This window comes from Ruditapes philippinarum, unplaced genomic scaffold (genome assembly GCF_026571515.1).
Source record: "Ruditapes philippinarum isolate M1 unplaced genomic scaffold, ASM2657151v2 ctg4648_1_1_1_1, whole genome shotgun sequence".
NCBI classification, from domain to species: Eukaryota; Metazoa; Mollusca; class Bivalvia; order Venerida; family Veneridae; genus Ruditapes; species Ruditapes philippinarum.
In genome coordinates, this window is record NW_026867286.1 from 36208 (window position 1) to 52658 (window position 16451).

The 16451-nt window shown below is 31.2% G+C and overlaps 2 protein-coding genes across 3 annotated transcripts in view; both read right to left on the reverse strand.

Annotated features, from left to right (window-relative positions):
* LOC132735518 (fibulin-1-like) overlaps positions 1-6631 on the reverse strand; it is a 38617-nt gene extending 31986 nt beyond the window's left edge. Inside the window, exon 1 of one of the 2 annotated variants that reach the window (XM_060722474.1) lies at positions 639-6631. In XM_060722474.1, the coding sequence (XP_060578457.1) occupies positions 639-656 (18 nt within the window). In that variant the 5' untranslated portion in view covers positions 657-6631. The remainder of the gene's footprint in view (positions 1-638) is intronic. The other variant, XM_060722477.1, reaches the window with a different exon arrangement.
* Positions 6632-8396: 1765 nt separating this feature from the next.
* Positions 8397-16189, reverse strand: LOC132735520 (monocarboxylate transporter 12-like). Its single transcript, XM_060722479.1, has 8 exons — positions 15679-16189; positions 15240-15383; positions 14810-14981; positions 14313-14488; positions 13951-14119; positions 13275-13435; positions 11996-12121; positions 8397-10448 (listed from the first exon to the last, which is right to left on the reverse strand). Exons 1-8 carry the CDS (start codon positions 15938-15940, stop codon positions 9814-9816), a joined length of 1845 nt encoding a protein of 614 aa, XP_060578462.1. The 5' UTR covers positions 15941-16189; the 3' UTR covers positions 8397-9813.
* Positions 16190-16451: the final 262 nt, after the last annotated feature.

Sequence of the window (16451 nt, forward strand, 5' to 3'; positions counted from 1 at the left end):
GCTCATCATGCAGGAAGGCATTTTTCTAAGGGTGTGTACCTGTCATATAATCACATTCTGATACACATAACTTAAAATATGTTTACAACTGGAAGCAGGTTCAGTGACAGTTTGAATAAGATTAAGATGTGCGCTTCATTTTCAACCAGGGTGTTCAAAAATGTATGGAGAAATAAACAAAATTGAAAGTTATTTATCTTATAAATACATTTCTGAATTTTGTTAGTGGAGATTACATTCTTAAATTTCTAAACAATAAGTTTGAAAAATTGTCTTTGTATAAGAGGCAGCAATGTTCCTTTATTGAAAGACTTCGCATTTTCTTTTTTTTTAAAGTTTTACAAAAAAAAACAAAAACAAAAAACTTTTAATAAATATGTGAAATTTTACACAATTACTCCAATGGAAATCTTCTTCATTTAAAGCTGAAGAAATTTTAGACATTGCTTTCCTTAGTGGTGAGTTATTTGCCCTTGTAACATGCAATTATAAAAGCAGAAAACTCACAAATGAGATAGGCGGTCTCCAAGTTCTGTTTTCTCCTCATGTTTCTATAATGGTAATTATCATGTTCCCAGATCATGCTTAGTTGAAATAAATCCTAAGTATGATTTATTTACATTTTAAAAGTAACATACCAACACAAACGTTTCCATTCAATTCATATCCTGTCCCGCATGAACAGCTAAACCCACCATCAAAGTTATTACATGTACTAGTTGGTCCACTACAAGGGCTTGTGTCACATTCATCTATGTCTGCATTTATAAAATTATAAAAAATGAAATACATGTACTATAAATACATTGTTAGGGTGAGAGCAACACAAGAATGTACAATAAAAACTATATTTCATTTGATAACAAGTTTAAGTACATATATAAGGAATACTAGGATGTACAAAAGATTGTGATAGCTTTATTTTACAATTTGTATACCACTTTTAGTTGACAGTTGCCATATGCTTGAGTATGTGGATCTGCATCAGATTTTTGTGATAAATAAATTAGAATTAAAAATCAAACACTGCAATTTCTTTTGTTAAATGAACCCAGATTTTCAACAAACATGAAAATCACCTTCATTGAATACACATCTTACAATAATTACTTTCTGATGAAAACAAACACGCTGTCTTGTTGTTGTAGAAACAAAAAAAATGCATTTTACCTGAATTAAAGTTGAATATTCAAGTACTTCCACGCAAACAAATATTTCACTCTGTCAAATCTTACTACATGTACATTTAATTTTCACATTTTTATCTCTTTTAAGCGACAAGTCTTTTTTTCATTTAAAAGAAAACTATTCATCCATGGGAGTTTCAACACATTTCTACAATACAAAGAGTGTGACATATCATACAAGATATGGCTTATTGATTCTTGTTTACTACTTAAAATCTTATTCCAAAAGCACAAAACTCTACCTTTTATATGAATAGATAAAGGTAATATCCCTAAATCTCCATAAAGCATACAATTTGGAGTAGTTTGTTTCAAATTTAATATGTGTTTATAAAATTTTAATTGAAATCTATCTATTATATTCAGATTTCCACACTTCCCACACTTCGATACCATATAACAATATAGGAGCTACCATGCTATCAAATATACTGATAGGTAGATCCAATTTTCTAGCCTTTTTGGTTTGTTTTTTGTTGTTTTTTTTCTATTTGTGTATATATGTTATTTAAAATGTGTAATGTATACATTGTTATGTACATGCTATGTATATGCTGAGGCCCGCATGGAAGATTGGGAAACCGAATGTGTTAGCCTCATTAAATAAAGTCGTTACTTACTATAATTAAAAACAAAGCCTTTCTTGCCTGTTCTAATAAACAATTCTTTGTTTTAGCAAATTTACCATTATGAGAGAATTTAACACCCAGATATGAAAAATCATCAACAATTTCAAGCAAATTACCTTCAAAACTAAAGGCTGGAATATTACATACACCCTCTTTACTTTAACAAAAATACAACAATTTTACTCTTACTAGGATTAACTTGTAAATGCCATAATTGACAATAATTTGACATTGCATCTAGTGCTTTTTGCAGTTCTTCAGCACATTCAGCAAATAAAATTGTGTCATCAGCATATAAAAGAATGTATCAACGTTTGATAGTAGATCCAGACAATTAAAATGTTGTGACAATGAAAACAATATGGGAGATAAATTTTCACCCTGACAAACGCCTGTATGACTTGTAAAAAAATCTGACATATGACTAAAAGAATTGATTTTAACACAAGATTTAGCTTGTAAATACATTTTATAAATGATCTTTATACATTTACCATTAACATTATTGCTAATAAATTTCTGCCAAAGTGCAGCTCTATTTATGCTATCAAAAGCCTTTCTATATGTCGTAGGGTTCCTCTTTCCTAATAAAGGAGGGGCTGTTTCTGCCTGTAATGGCACAGAAACAAATAAAACAATTTACTAAGGATGAAAGAAGACGCAAACACAGCTACTTCGTGGCGCAAACCAATGGAAGTATATTCAATGTGCAAAATACAAAATGCAACACGCATGTCATTTCAATAATTGAATGAATACATTACGAGTAAAAAATAACAACCAAAATTACCTGTAATGGCACGGAAACAAATAAAACAATTTACTAAGGATGAAAGAAGACGCAAACACAGCTACTTCGTGGCGCAAACCAATGGAAGTGTATTCAATGTGCGCATGCGTGACTTCCTATCCGGGTGAGTAAATGTTAGGAGGCCCGTCCAGAAGAAATTAGTTGTTATGCATTATATAGAATGACATTAAGTGTTACATGTTGCAATAAATGAAAAGGATGAATGAAAATGAGAAAAATATGGGGAATGAATAGGACAAATATATAGGACATGTACATATATGATATAACAAAATGACAAACGTACAGGGAATATATAACGACACAATATATAAGACATACATACAAACAATAGATTATACATGTCGGTATATTACCCTCGTGACATATAATTAATAAAAGAACAGTATAACTTTTTACCTTTAGACAGATATAAATCAATCAAAGTTTTCAGAGAAAATATATATGATCAGTGGTGCTATACTTTTTCCTAAATCCAGCTTGTTCTTCGCAGAGAATGTTATTACTTTCTAAAAAATTATTGAGTCTAGAGTTAAGAACATTTGTGAAAAGTTTCCCAAAACAACTTAGTATAGTGATTCCCCTATAATTATCTGGATCATCTATGTTACCCTTGTTTTTATATATTGGTAACTCAAAACTTCAGGAAAAATTCCAGAATCTAAAATAATATTTATATCCTTAAATTTCTGCTAATAAGCTTACGTTACAGAACCATCCAATACAATACAAGAAAAGCATTTATGCAAAGCATCAAAGGCGACGCCAAAAAGAATTTGATCCAAGTTTTGCATCTAAATACTTAACAAAAGATTTGTTTGATATAGCAGTACCATTACATGTGACCTGGAGGCTAGGACCCTGTTTAAGTTGAACCAAAAAGAATAGACTCTGTCTTGCCAAGATGCAAAGATAATTTATAGTCAATTAACCAATCTTATAAGACTCATGCCATAAGAGAGAATTTCATCAGATTTACTAAACCAGATACAAGGATACCTGAGTCATCAGCATATAATAAAAGCTTATTGCTTAGGGTTGCAGACATGTCATTGACATATATTAGACATAAAAGAGGACCTAAAATGAACCTCAGGGGGACACCATAGGTACTCGGAGTAGTAGTAGAATGAGTACCAGCCACATCCACCAGCTGCTGTCTATCAGAGATAAGACTTGAACCATGTAAGAATGTCATTACCTATGGTAGATGCATGAAGTTTCATGAAGAAGAAGAACTTCTTCATGTGCAGTATAGTGTGATCAACTGTATCAAATGCCTTTTGTAGATCTAAAAGTATCATGCAATACTGCCTTTGTCCATTTCAAATTTAATACAATCTGTTACATGAATCAAACATGTGTCAGTTGAAAAACCACTTCTAAACCCTGACTGAAACTGCCTGACCATGACTCGAACCCATGACTGTCAGAAGACCAACTGAGCTATCAGGCCGGCTACACATTTTCTCTTTAATAATGAAACAGTTATAAACCACAACATATTTCCCACTATATTGATTTGTGTCCTTAAATTTCTGATGTTTACAGAGCATAGTGAATTAAACTCAGGGTTATATGCAGTCATAGGATGAGAGTAACTTTCAGCTTGACCAGAACTCAAACCTGTGACCCACAGAATAATGTACCGTGGCTGTAGTGATAGAGCTATCTGGCCGCTTACACATTATCTCCCCTAAATTGTTAACAGTTCTAAACCGTGACAGATACTTTTAGAATTTTAAATTAACAAGTAGATTAATTCTTAATTAAACAAATAAGAAAAAAACCTTACATACTCATAGTCTTAATCAAAATAACAATTTATATATTGTATCATTATTTTTACTAAAAAGGGCTTAGACAGTTATTGGTTTTGCCATTATTTATAACAGGTCAATTCGAAAGTAAACATAACTGTACTAATACATGTACAATATCTATTTTTTATACAGATAAAAAACTAACCTTTTTTCTATGATCATGATGATAAGAAATTTTATGAAGGCTGATTTGTATTTTGCATCAGGGGCATCAGGCAAAAACATGAAAATGTATGGAAAGCCTTAACTGTCTTATAATTATAAACCTAAATGTTGTTATGTCCATATAGCAATATATTGAGTCAACCTTTCCTTATACAATGTGCACTCATTAATATATTATGTGGATCCATCTTTATATGTAGTCAACTGAACAATATATGATGTCAACGTGTTTTTATATGATGTCAATCCATCATTATACGTTGTGCATTTTTGAATATATTATGTAGAGCCATCCTTATATAAGGTCAAAATAACAATATATAATGTCAATCTGTCCTTATATGATGTCAGTCTGCCATTATATGATGTGAAGTTATGAATATATTATGTGGAATAATTCTTATATAGAGTCAGCATTATATGATGTCAACACGTCCTTATATGATGTCAATCTATCATTATACGATGTGCATTTTTTAGTATATTATGTGAAACCATCCTTATATAGAGTCATAATAACAATATATTATGTCAATATGTCCTTATATGATGTCAGTCTTTCATTCTATGATGTGCAATTACGAATATATTATGTGGAACCATTCTTATATAGAGTCAAAACAACATTATATTATGTATAACCGTCTTTATATAGAGTCAACTTAACATTATATGATGTCAACATGTCCTTATATGATGTCAGTCTTTCATTATACGATGTGCATTAATGAATATAATTATTATGTGGAACCATCTTTATATAGAGTCAACTTAACATTACATGATGTCAACATGTCCTTATATGATGTCAGTCTTTCATTATATGATGTGCATTAATGAATATATTATGTGGAACCGTCTTTATATAGAGTCAACTTAACATTATATGATGTCAACATGTCCTTATATGATGTCAGTCTTTCAATATACGATGTGCATTAATGAATATATTATGTGAAACCATCTTTATATAGAGTCAACTTAACATTATATGATGTCAGCATGTGCTTATATGATGTCAGTCTTTCATTATACGATGTGCATTAATGAATATATTATGTGAAACCATCTTTATATAGAGTCAAATTAACATTATATGATGTCAACATGTCCTTATATGATGTCAGTCTTTCATTATACGATGTGCATTAATGAATATATTATGTGGAACCGTCTTTATATAGAGTCAACTTAACATTATATGATGTCAACATGTCCTTATATGATGTCAGTCTTTCATTATACGATGTGCATTAATGAATATATTATGTGGAACCGTCTTTATATAGAGTCAACTTAACATTATATGATGTCAACATGTCCTTATATGATGTCAGTCTTTCATTATACGATGTGCATTAATGAATATATTATGTGGAACCGTCTTTATATAGAGTCAACTTAACATTATATGATGTCAGCATGTGCTTATATGATGTCAGTCTTTCATTATACGATGTGCATTGATTAATGAATATATTATGTGGACTCATCCTTATATAGAGTCAACTTAACAATATATGATGTGAATTTGTCCTTATATGATGCCATGCAGTCTTTCATTATATGATGTGCAATTACGAATATATTATGTGGAATCATTCTTATATAGAGTCAAAACAACACTACATTATGTAGAATTGTCTTTATATAGAGTCAGCTTACCACTATATGATATAGGGGGGCAGGGGACATATTCGAATGATGGCCCCGGTCAAATTTTTTAATAACTCAGACATGGTGTTTTGAAGGTACTGAGAACTTCTGATATTTCTCTGTCATTGTAATTCTTTCTTGTTTGTGTGTAGGAAATGAGATATATTTTTGGGTTTTTACCCGAAACTAAGCATTTTGGTAGCTTTGTATGTATTTCTGACTCTCCGAATGGAGGTGTAAAAGTTAAAAATCAAGCTTTGACAGTTGGCACCAAACAAGTAAGAAATTTCAGATAAATTTTGTGAAAAATCTAAACGTATGACAGACACTTTATTGGTCATTTTTGAAAATGCCATTGATTGCACTTTGTGTTTGTGATATTTTGAAAGGAATCGGGCGAATTCTGAAGTATGCTACACCTTCATGAAGATTGCCTATATTTGACGGGGTAAATATAAATTGCCGTCAGTCATTATTTCTAGGAGCAATGCATGCAAACTATTATTTTCTTCCATGAATGTCATATAATCTTAAATAATGCCATGCAATTGGTTATCTGCCTTTGTAACATATTTTGAAATGTTTTGAATTGTGTTTCTGGTCACACTGAAATACAAAAATTTTTCATTTTTAGGTCCGCCCCCTTAAGGAAATTTTCAAATTTATAAAATGTGTTGGAATTGACCCAAATGTGCCCATAAACATTCCTTCTACATTTGTTAGTCAAAATTTGAAGTGACTGGTAGGATTTATCAAGTTATGTAGAGTAAGTAGACTGTCAAGTCAAGGGAGGTAATAAAAATTTGGAATTTTGGCAAACACTGTACTTCACAGAATGTGCACATTTCTCCAGATTTAACAGTTTTATATTGTGCAAATTGACATAATAATGCATAATTGAGCACTTTTAATTGTTACAAATGTATATAATGTCATATAAGTCAACAGTGGTATCTTTACTGCACTTTTTAGGTGTATGCCAGAATAAATGGGGTCTGGTTTCCTGTAAAATTCATTTTGGGACATTAAATGTGGCTGTAATATTGTTTTTCTTGCTATAATCTCCTTCCAAAAGACTTTGAATACTCTGAAAATACTTTATGGTATTTAAATGAAGGTGGAATACAGAAAAATAACCATCTCACAGGTTCCTGGCACTTGATATTAAGTAAATCATATAACAGGCATGGTCATTGTACTAGTTACTTCCCCTGAAATAGGGTCTTTTTTAAATATTTGATTAAATACAAAGTAATCGCAGTATTCACTTTTCGAAGTTAACGTTTAATGCGAAATACTCCATATTTTAAGCACAGGCACGCCTGTGCTTCGTACACATTTTAATACACTTTGTTCTATTCGTGCTGGTCAAAACTTTTGTATCAAATTTCATTTGTTTTAGTTATGGCATGGAAAAAATGTTATAATGATAGCAGTAAACAATACCACGTTAAATTCATCTTTGGTATTTTGGTATCACATCAACGTAAATAGATGAAAACCATACCAATGATCAAAATCATTACATATTTATCAGAATGAAAAAAAGATAATATATATGTATTGGTCACTTATATTATATACTTGTAAAGTAACAGAATCAATAATGAAAAAATATAATAAAAATAAATACACTGCTAGAAGACTGTTAGTTACCAATGAATGAAAAATATCAATGCGATTATCAATTCAGAGAGCAAATTAAATCATATTATTCCCCTATTTAAGATATTTACTTAGTATCGCACGTAGTAATTATATAAGTTTTTCTATGTCCCGTTCATGCCACCATATATTACTGCAAACTTCGCGCCCGTAATACAACAGTAAAATTAAATAACATGAGTATTTTATACATTAGTTTTAATTTGAATTATTTATTATATTATTTCCTGTTATTGAATTATTCTCAGCTTACCTTTGATTAAATAAAAGTATGCTTTCAATCCACTAAAAGAAAATAGAAAAGAACTAAGTACTTACCAATAAGCATTCTAAAAACTTCATATTTTCTTTTCTCACTGCTCCTCTTTCCTCGTTCCTCTGTTGACAGTCGTGTATGTTTATATCCTCACTATATATATTTTTATTTGATCCAGATGTTGATGGAACGCGTCAAGTAACCATTAGTTAACATTTTCATACAAGTCTGTCATTCTTTCCACCTTCCATCCCCACCCGAACCGCCCCTATTCTATGGCTTATGTATAATTTGTTATAACTTTCAAAAAGTTCTCGTTATTGTAAAATCAATACAGACATAATAATGAAGACGGCGAGAAAACACGCCTTCATCAAATATCTCCCACCTCTTGCTTGAATGTTAACACCTTTTTTAATTTAAATTATACGATTTTGTAAATTTCATTGGCTCTATCTATAAGATAAATGATTGGAAACAAACATCAGCATTTAAAAGTGTAACAAGAGGTGACATTGTTTTAAATTTTTATCCAGTTTGTAAATGGGCTGTTACCAGGCAAGATGCGAGACGATGTTTCGCGAAACACGTATCGATTTGCAAAACAACTTCATATATATTGACAAACAGTAATATATATTGCATATCTCACTTTTATTTAATATGAAATACATGACCCACAGACTAGTAGATATAATACAGATTCACAAATTTAAAATTGAATCATTAAGAGGATATTTAATGCCAAAATTACATTTTGTGTAATGAAAAATCAGGATGTGCTTTTTCATTTTCATAATTAAATCATTAATTAAATCATTAAACTGAGATACTGCTAGCTTTGGACATACATGTATCATATATTTGCTACAAATAACAATAAACTCAAATGAATACTATTGATTATGCAGATATTGTTTAAGATATGTTTTTAATATTGTAATTTATCAAATAATTACTTTAAGAATAAAATTTCAAAAGTTTGCGAATCTGACGATACAAGAGCAGGCGATCTGTATCCGATTAACGAACCCGCGAGATTTTGATGGTCTGTTAATTATAGCCCTAGTTTGTAAACATATTATAAAACTAACTGCTCAAAAGTCAAGTGCCATTCTTCTTACCGAATACAACCATGTTCACCGGAAAGCAAAGGGTCAATTGTTAACCTTCAATCTGCTGCCACCGATAAACAACTTTATTGACACTAGTCTTGATGGTATACCGTATGCTTTTCATATATGTAAAAATTGTTTGAAAACAAGTTTTATCGTTATAACAGATGTCCTATTCGTGTTTAGATATTAAAATATGTTTGATATACGTGTAAAGTGTTTACAGGAACGTATGACGTTGGGGGCAGGATATGACCCGGCCCCCGAGCGTCTGTGGTAAAGTCTGAACCTGCTATATATTAATAAACGTTGGTAGCGCAATTATGTACTTTGATATTGAAATTCCTTCAACCCTTTGGATCGTTTCAAATGCAAAGCTGGGCTATTGTGTATGCGGAACTAAAACTGAATTAAATTACTTAAAATGTAAAAAAATCGGTTATGACTTATGTTGTTTAATGTAAACAGAATGACGCGGTTTGTCTAACTAAAACATTTAACATATGCTACAACAGATCAATATTGTTCATATCACCTTCCGTGCTATGAGTTATATTATAAGAATATATCATATTATATTGAGACGGTTTTATATTGCCACCTTCTATGCGCATGTTTCGGTCACTTGGAACCATTCTATACGAATCTGGGCTCCTAGACGCTTGTAAATCTGTATATAAGGTGCGACCTGTTGCATGCGTCAGTTTATGCTTCAGATCACTAGTGTCTGTTGAGACACTTTCAACAGATTCATTACTACTTGTAACGCTCGTCTCCCGACTTCCATACATGTTATTTTTACGTGGTATTACAAATTTCATATTTGATGGCCCATAAGATGTTTTTGATTTATATTTGAAATTGAACGCTTGTAGAACGTCTGGAGTTGATATTTGTGCAGCCATCGTCGCCTCAACGGTGGATTGTGTAATGTTTTCATCTGATGTTTCTGACTGACTTAAACACGATGAACGTCCCGTACCCTGGCACGAGTTTTCTGTATTTTCCAAGTTTATAGGAGTAACCTTCATTACACAGATTGCACCAGATAATTTTAGAAGTAAAATGCCGATTGCAACAGCGGATGAAACTAAGAGTAGTCCACCACCCATACGGAAAGAATTCTTCCATTGTAGTTCAGCTGAAATGAAAATATAGAGAATTATTTAAGAACCTTAACAAAATGACTCTCTAGTCACTTTTATATTTTTATTACGGCATGTATTGGCAAAAAAAGAAATCTAGAAAAGGTGAATAAATTAAGAAAAATCATTTAAATGATAATCTGCCATTTGCATGCTTGGAAATCGACAGGATGTACATATACTTAGTGTCAAATCATAATTACAAATTTTAAGAAAAAAAAAACAACAAACAAAAAAGAGAGAGAGAGAGAGCCATGGTGGCCCTGAAATCGCTCACCTGTATATAGGCCCACCCAGGCGGGGCCGATTTTAACCCAAGTGCTTTTATTAGAACAAACTTGGTATACACTAATTAGAAGATGTTTCATGATAAATATCTAAGCTCTAGCTCTTTAGGGTTTTTAAAAGAAGATTTTTTTAAAAGTTTTTACTATACACATAAAGGGAGAAACAATGACCCCCCCCCCCCCTGGTGGGGCCAATTTGACCCCAGGGGTTTTATTTGAACAAACTTGGTAGACACTTACTAGAAGATATGTCATGCTTAATATCTAAGTTCTAGCTCTTTGGGTTTTAATATAAGATTTTTAAAGTTTTTACCAAAGACATATAAGGAAAATCAATGACCCCCGGGGCGGGGCCAATTTTGTCCCTTGGGCTTTTATTTGAACAAACTTGGTAGACACCCATTTGAAGATGCTTCATGCAAAATATCTCAGCTCTAGCTCTTTGGGTTTTTAAAGAAGATTTTTTTTAAAATTTTACCATATACATATAAGGAAAATCAATGACCCCCGGGGCGGAGCCAATTTTAACCCTAAGGCTTTTATTTGAAGAAACTTGGTAGACACTTACTAGAAGATGCTTCATGCAAAATATCTCAGCTCTAGCTCTTTCGGTTTTTAAGAGAAGAAATTTTAAGTTAAGAATTAAACGCAATAATATTAGATTGTTGTAACTCTCCTGTACGGAACAGTTACGTAACAATTATAGTTTTGATAATACGTACTTTACATTTTGTCTCTTAAAATATCGTTTAATCAAGAATTATAAATCTTGGCCTTAATTTCATATCTGCTGCTCTATTAAGCAATGGTAAGTAATCTTATTAATTTATCGTGTATGTGAAACTAGTACTGGTTCTTAACAAAGGTGCTAGTGGCATTGATTTGACCTAAAATGTGTTTAACCTTGTTATTTATGCGCTAAAACATCAATATATTAAAAAAAAAAAAAAAATTTCACTGTTATATTATTATAGTCTATAATAATATAACAGTGAAAAAAAACTATTTTTTTTTTTTTTTTTTTTTTTTTAATATATTGATGTTTTAGTGCATAAATAACAAGGTTAAACACATTTTAGGTCAAATCAATGCCACTAGCACCTTTGGTTCTTATTAACATCACTAACTAAAAGGAAAGTACAGTTTGTAAAACTAAATGTTGATACAATTTCATTTGTTGCAATCTTAAAAAAGTTCAATAAGACTTCGACTTCATCTATCATTACATTACATTGATATAACATTGCTACACAAACCTGCACTTTCACTTGAGACGACTCCCCCTATTCCTACAAACATCTGTATGAGTCCTTCTACCAACTTCACATTTACTTGACCAAATACGTCCGGTAACATATCATCCCGCAGCTCTTCTATAAATGCTAAAAATAGCTCAAACACTTCAATTGGAGTACAAATAATTACTTTAGCGAAATATTACATGACCTGCAACTTTAATTGGACATCATATGGGATAAATATTCCTACGATGCTATAAATTCGCTTTCAAGTTTGTATATTTTTTCAGTTGTCTTGGAAACCTGACAGTGTTATCCTACACTATAAACAATCGCCTTACAATAATTTACCGTTCATATTTTTTTTTATCTACTGTTGTGTTTTACATACTTGAGCTTATTTTATAGACTTATTGCATAACTCATACATGTATAATAAATTTTGGGACCTTTCAGTCTATTATATCCGATCAAAAGTATAGAATTGATAAAGTTAACGTCATAACTAGCTCATTTTGATTGAGCATGTTCAGGAACCTACTGATGCATACATGCTTTCGCGTCTGTTTGCTTGCACCGGTTTAAAAAATACTTGACATTTTAAAAATAAATGGTGTTTTAGAATTTAAAAATATAAATAAATCAACATATGTGTTAATATGGCAGTTATCATCAAGCATTCGAGGTTGCTATTCCTGTAGGTTGTTTTAACTAACCAAATACTTGCCAAACTAAATAACTTTAAAGATGTAAAACAAAATAAATAATGTTAACAACAATTCAATATTAAATCTGGTATGAATATAAACTTTCATTTTGGAAATAATCTTATAGCAAAGATTTAAACGATATTTAAATCCCTTTAAATTCCTTATTTAAACAGCACAAATAGAATAGAGATAATAAGAATTCCTAAAGAAAGTCCAAAACGGCAAAATTGAAATTTCGCAGGCTCGGTTTGATTGAGCCCGTTTATGGACGGTATGTCAAGTGCAAACTATAATCCACGCCACTAGCACCGACTTAAGTTAAACACGAAAATGGTGAAATTTAGAATTAAGAAACATTCACAGATGTGTTCATACGGCGGTTATCATGGAAACTTCATGCAGTGAGACACGGTATTGCCATTCCATGAAAAACGACGTATGATCCCCAAGTAAAAGAATGCGTGTGCCCTAAACGAGCATACAAGAGTTGCATTGACTATGTGTAAGTGATAATTTGCGATTGAAAAATCTTAAACCATATGATATTGGCAGCAATTGGTCGAAGTGAAATCACAAACAAAACTCACCTAGATGTGCGAAGAATAATATCACAAATATGAAAAAGTAGGGAAAATTTGGAGATTCTGGCGCTATAAAACACATAATCGCCATGAGTACTGGTATGCCAACCATTAACACCATGACAATATGAAACATTTCCTTCGTGGTTGGTTTCTGTTTCACACAACTGCAATATTATAGTAAATGACGATTTGTGATATTAGTAAATATTTACTTATAATATGATTGCAATGCCTTGAAAATACATGCATATGTGTGTTTGTCAAAAATAATTACGTTTATTATTTTATGTCAGTTTTAACTTTGAAAGCTCTCTGATTTAATAAAACAAATAAAAGATAAATAGCGATAACCTACATGTATCAAACAGATGAGATAACTATCTTTGACACAATACGCTATTTACAAACCAAAAAAAAACAAAAAAAAAAAACCAAAAAAAAAAACAACAACAAACAAAAAAACAAAAACAAAAAAAACTAAAAGCATGATTCCTCCCTTAACCTGCTAGCAGCCAAAGAAATCCGCCTTTGCCATCAGCCAGAACAACCTGCACTACTGTTTTGACCTGCTCTATACTGTTGCTAGCTCAATTTTTACATTTTGTTATTTAATCCTTTTACTTTAAATGGATTGTTCTAATTTAAAGCAAGGTTAAGGGTAGAGTCTTGTTGGGAATACCTGTAGAATTTTCTGTTAACGGAAAATTTAAATAGCCAGCCAAGTACTGCACCAATCATTAAACCAATGCCTGAAGATAAACTGTATACTGTAGTTTTAACTTCGGATTCAATACCTAATCGTTCAGACATGCGAACGTCCAAAACCTCTACTTGTGGAGGGACGACGCCTGGAATACAATAGAAAAGAAAACAACTATTATTTGTTATGATACCTGTAAAACGTGCAGACTATTTGACTTTTAAGACTTATGTTAATCCATATTATTAAAACTATTGATCTTTAAAACGTATGCTTACTATTTTCAAATATAGAACTGTAAAAATCGTTGTAAAATATACCAGCGAGTGTTTATAACTTACCAATTTGGTAAATGAAAAAGAGAGTACACACTATCCAAAGCAAGATATTTTTGAACACTTTCAAATAATTATGAACTCTATCGATGAAGGATGTCGACGTTGTCTTCAGGTTTGATAACAGAGTAGGTATTGTAAGCCCAATTACCCCGATAGGAATGCTCACTCCCATACAAATTCTGTAAAATAACAGTAGAGCATGATTTACAAACAGTTTGGTGAATGAGAGTTGTACAAATTTTTACAGACCGTTAACTTGCTTGGATCTAAAGCGACCAGCCTTTGCCATGAGTATAGAGCAAGGCCAGTCCTGCAAGTTCGTGCAGTCTGACTAGATTCTGTACTGTTTGTAGGTCAGCTTTTGTATTCCCTCAAGCTTCCAATGAATTGTTCCAAACAATTATAAAAACAATTGTTAAGGGTACAATTTTATTTATTAATTTATTTAAAAAAAATGAAGCATAAATTTTGGATGGAAACCAGAAAGAGCGAATCTTTACCTATATAATGACTGCCATGTTGTTTTTTCACCAGATAAAACAATACTTAGTGTAATAAACTGTCCACAGTATCTACAAACTTTAGTGATCATCAGTGCAAGTATTCTCTTTGAGGTAAAGTACTCCAAAATGGGAATTAAAGAACCAAGCTGAACTAAACTCGAACCGATACCTAAATAAATATGGAGAAAAAATATATGTGAAAACATAATGCGTGAGTAGTTTATTAAAATAGTGCATTTGAATATGATGAACATTTGTCATGTATAAGAGACGAATTGATGGCGTTATATGTAATAATCATGCAATATTTATATATGCTTCATACCATTAGATACATGTTCTAAAGGTCTCTAGTATTTAACTTAATCTTAAACTTTCGGATAAGCTTTGATTATATATAGGGAATCATTTTTACAATTTTACTAACCTGTCATAACGTAAAGTAGAAATTTTATGGCATGAACATTTTTGACGAACGACAGTATAATAAATGAAACAGCTAAGCACCATGAACCTATATGAACGGTCCACTTATATCCTAGTACAAGCATAGAAACAGATGCTATAGGTGCTGAAATATATAAAAGCAAAATATATACATGGGTAGACCTAAGATATTAATAAGGAGATATGAAAAAATAAATATATATGTATTATAACTATATATAAAATTTAAAAAAGGCATAAAAAATAGCTTTTATAGAATTACAAAAGGTTGCATAAACTTTTTGAAACATTTAATAGATTATGCAAAATTAATACCAAAGCCTCATTTTAGTTATCAGTGAAAATAGTTGCAATCTAAAGGTTTCTATATTATAACAATAGTTCATTTTGTATAGCTTTTGTTTCAATAAACCACTCACCATAAACTCCTGCAAGGCTATTATAAACGTTGTACATCTCTACGAGCGTTTCCTCATTTATTCCTGTATCATCCTTGGACCTTAACAAAGCTAGAACTACACCAGGTTCCAATATTCCTATCAGTAAGTTAATTGCTGAACACGATGCTACAACAAGCCAAGCGCGAATACCTCCATCTGGTGGATCTTCTACTGAATACATCTTTACTAAATCTGAATCTGCCGGATTAGTTCCTTCCTTAACATTATCTCCGTTTTTCATTTTGCGTTAAAAATGCTAATATTACATGACCATGTGATGATTTTGGATAGAATTTCTTACAGATATGTCATGTTATCTTTATTTTCAATATAAAATAAAATCAATTAATTATTTAAACATATATATATTATAAAAGAAAAAGTATGTATCACGAGTCTTTTCATGTAAATAAAGTAAATAACAAATCCATACATCTGCTATTGACATCTTTAATTAGTTAACATTAATAATATCCGTACACTATACTTTAACAAGATGGTTTATAGCCAGACAATCATGAAATCTTTAAGTAATCTTTTGTGCATGAAGTCTTTAGGTATTTAACAAATGATATAAAACAATACCATATTGGAATAACGATGGTATTATAAAACAATTAAATAGTTTATGACAATGGAATTCCTATAGGAATTGTATGAACCACAGCTTTATAATTTATAGCCCTTGAAAGGTCTGGCTTTTTTGACAAAATGTTATCAGATTTGTGTTCTTTGGTGGTAATTTTGTTCGC

Bases quoted from the DNA above. Each gene is read 5' to 3' on its own strand.
- LOC132735520 (XM_060722479.1), bottom strand. From the start codon at position 15,940: ATGAAAAACGGAGATAATGTTAAGGAAGGAACTAATCCGGCAGATTCA. The intron at 14,489-14,809 runs GTAAAGATTCGC...GTTATTTTACAG, and splicing joins ACATGGCAGTCATTATATAG to AATTTGTATGGGAGTGAGCA. The intron at 12,122-13,274 runs GTGAGTTTTGTT...AGCTATTTTTAG, and splicing joins ATTATTCTTCGCACATCTAG to CATTTATAGAAGAGCTGCGG.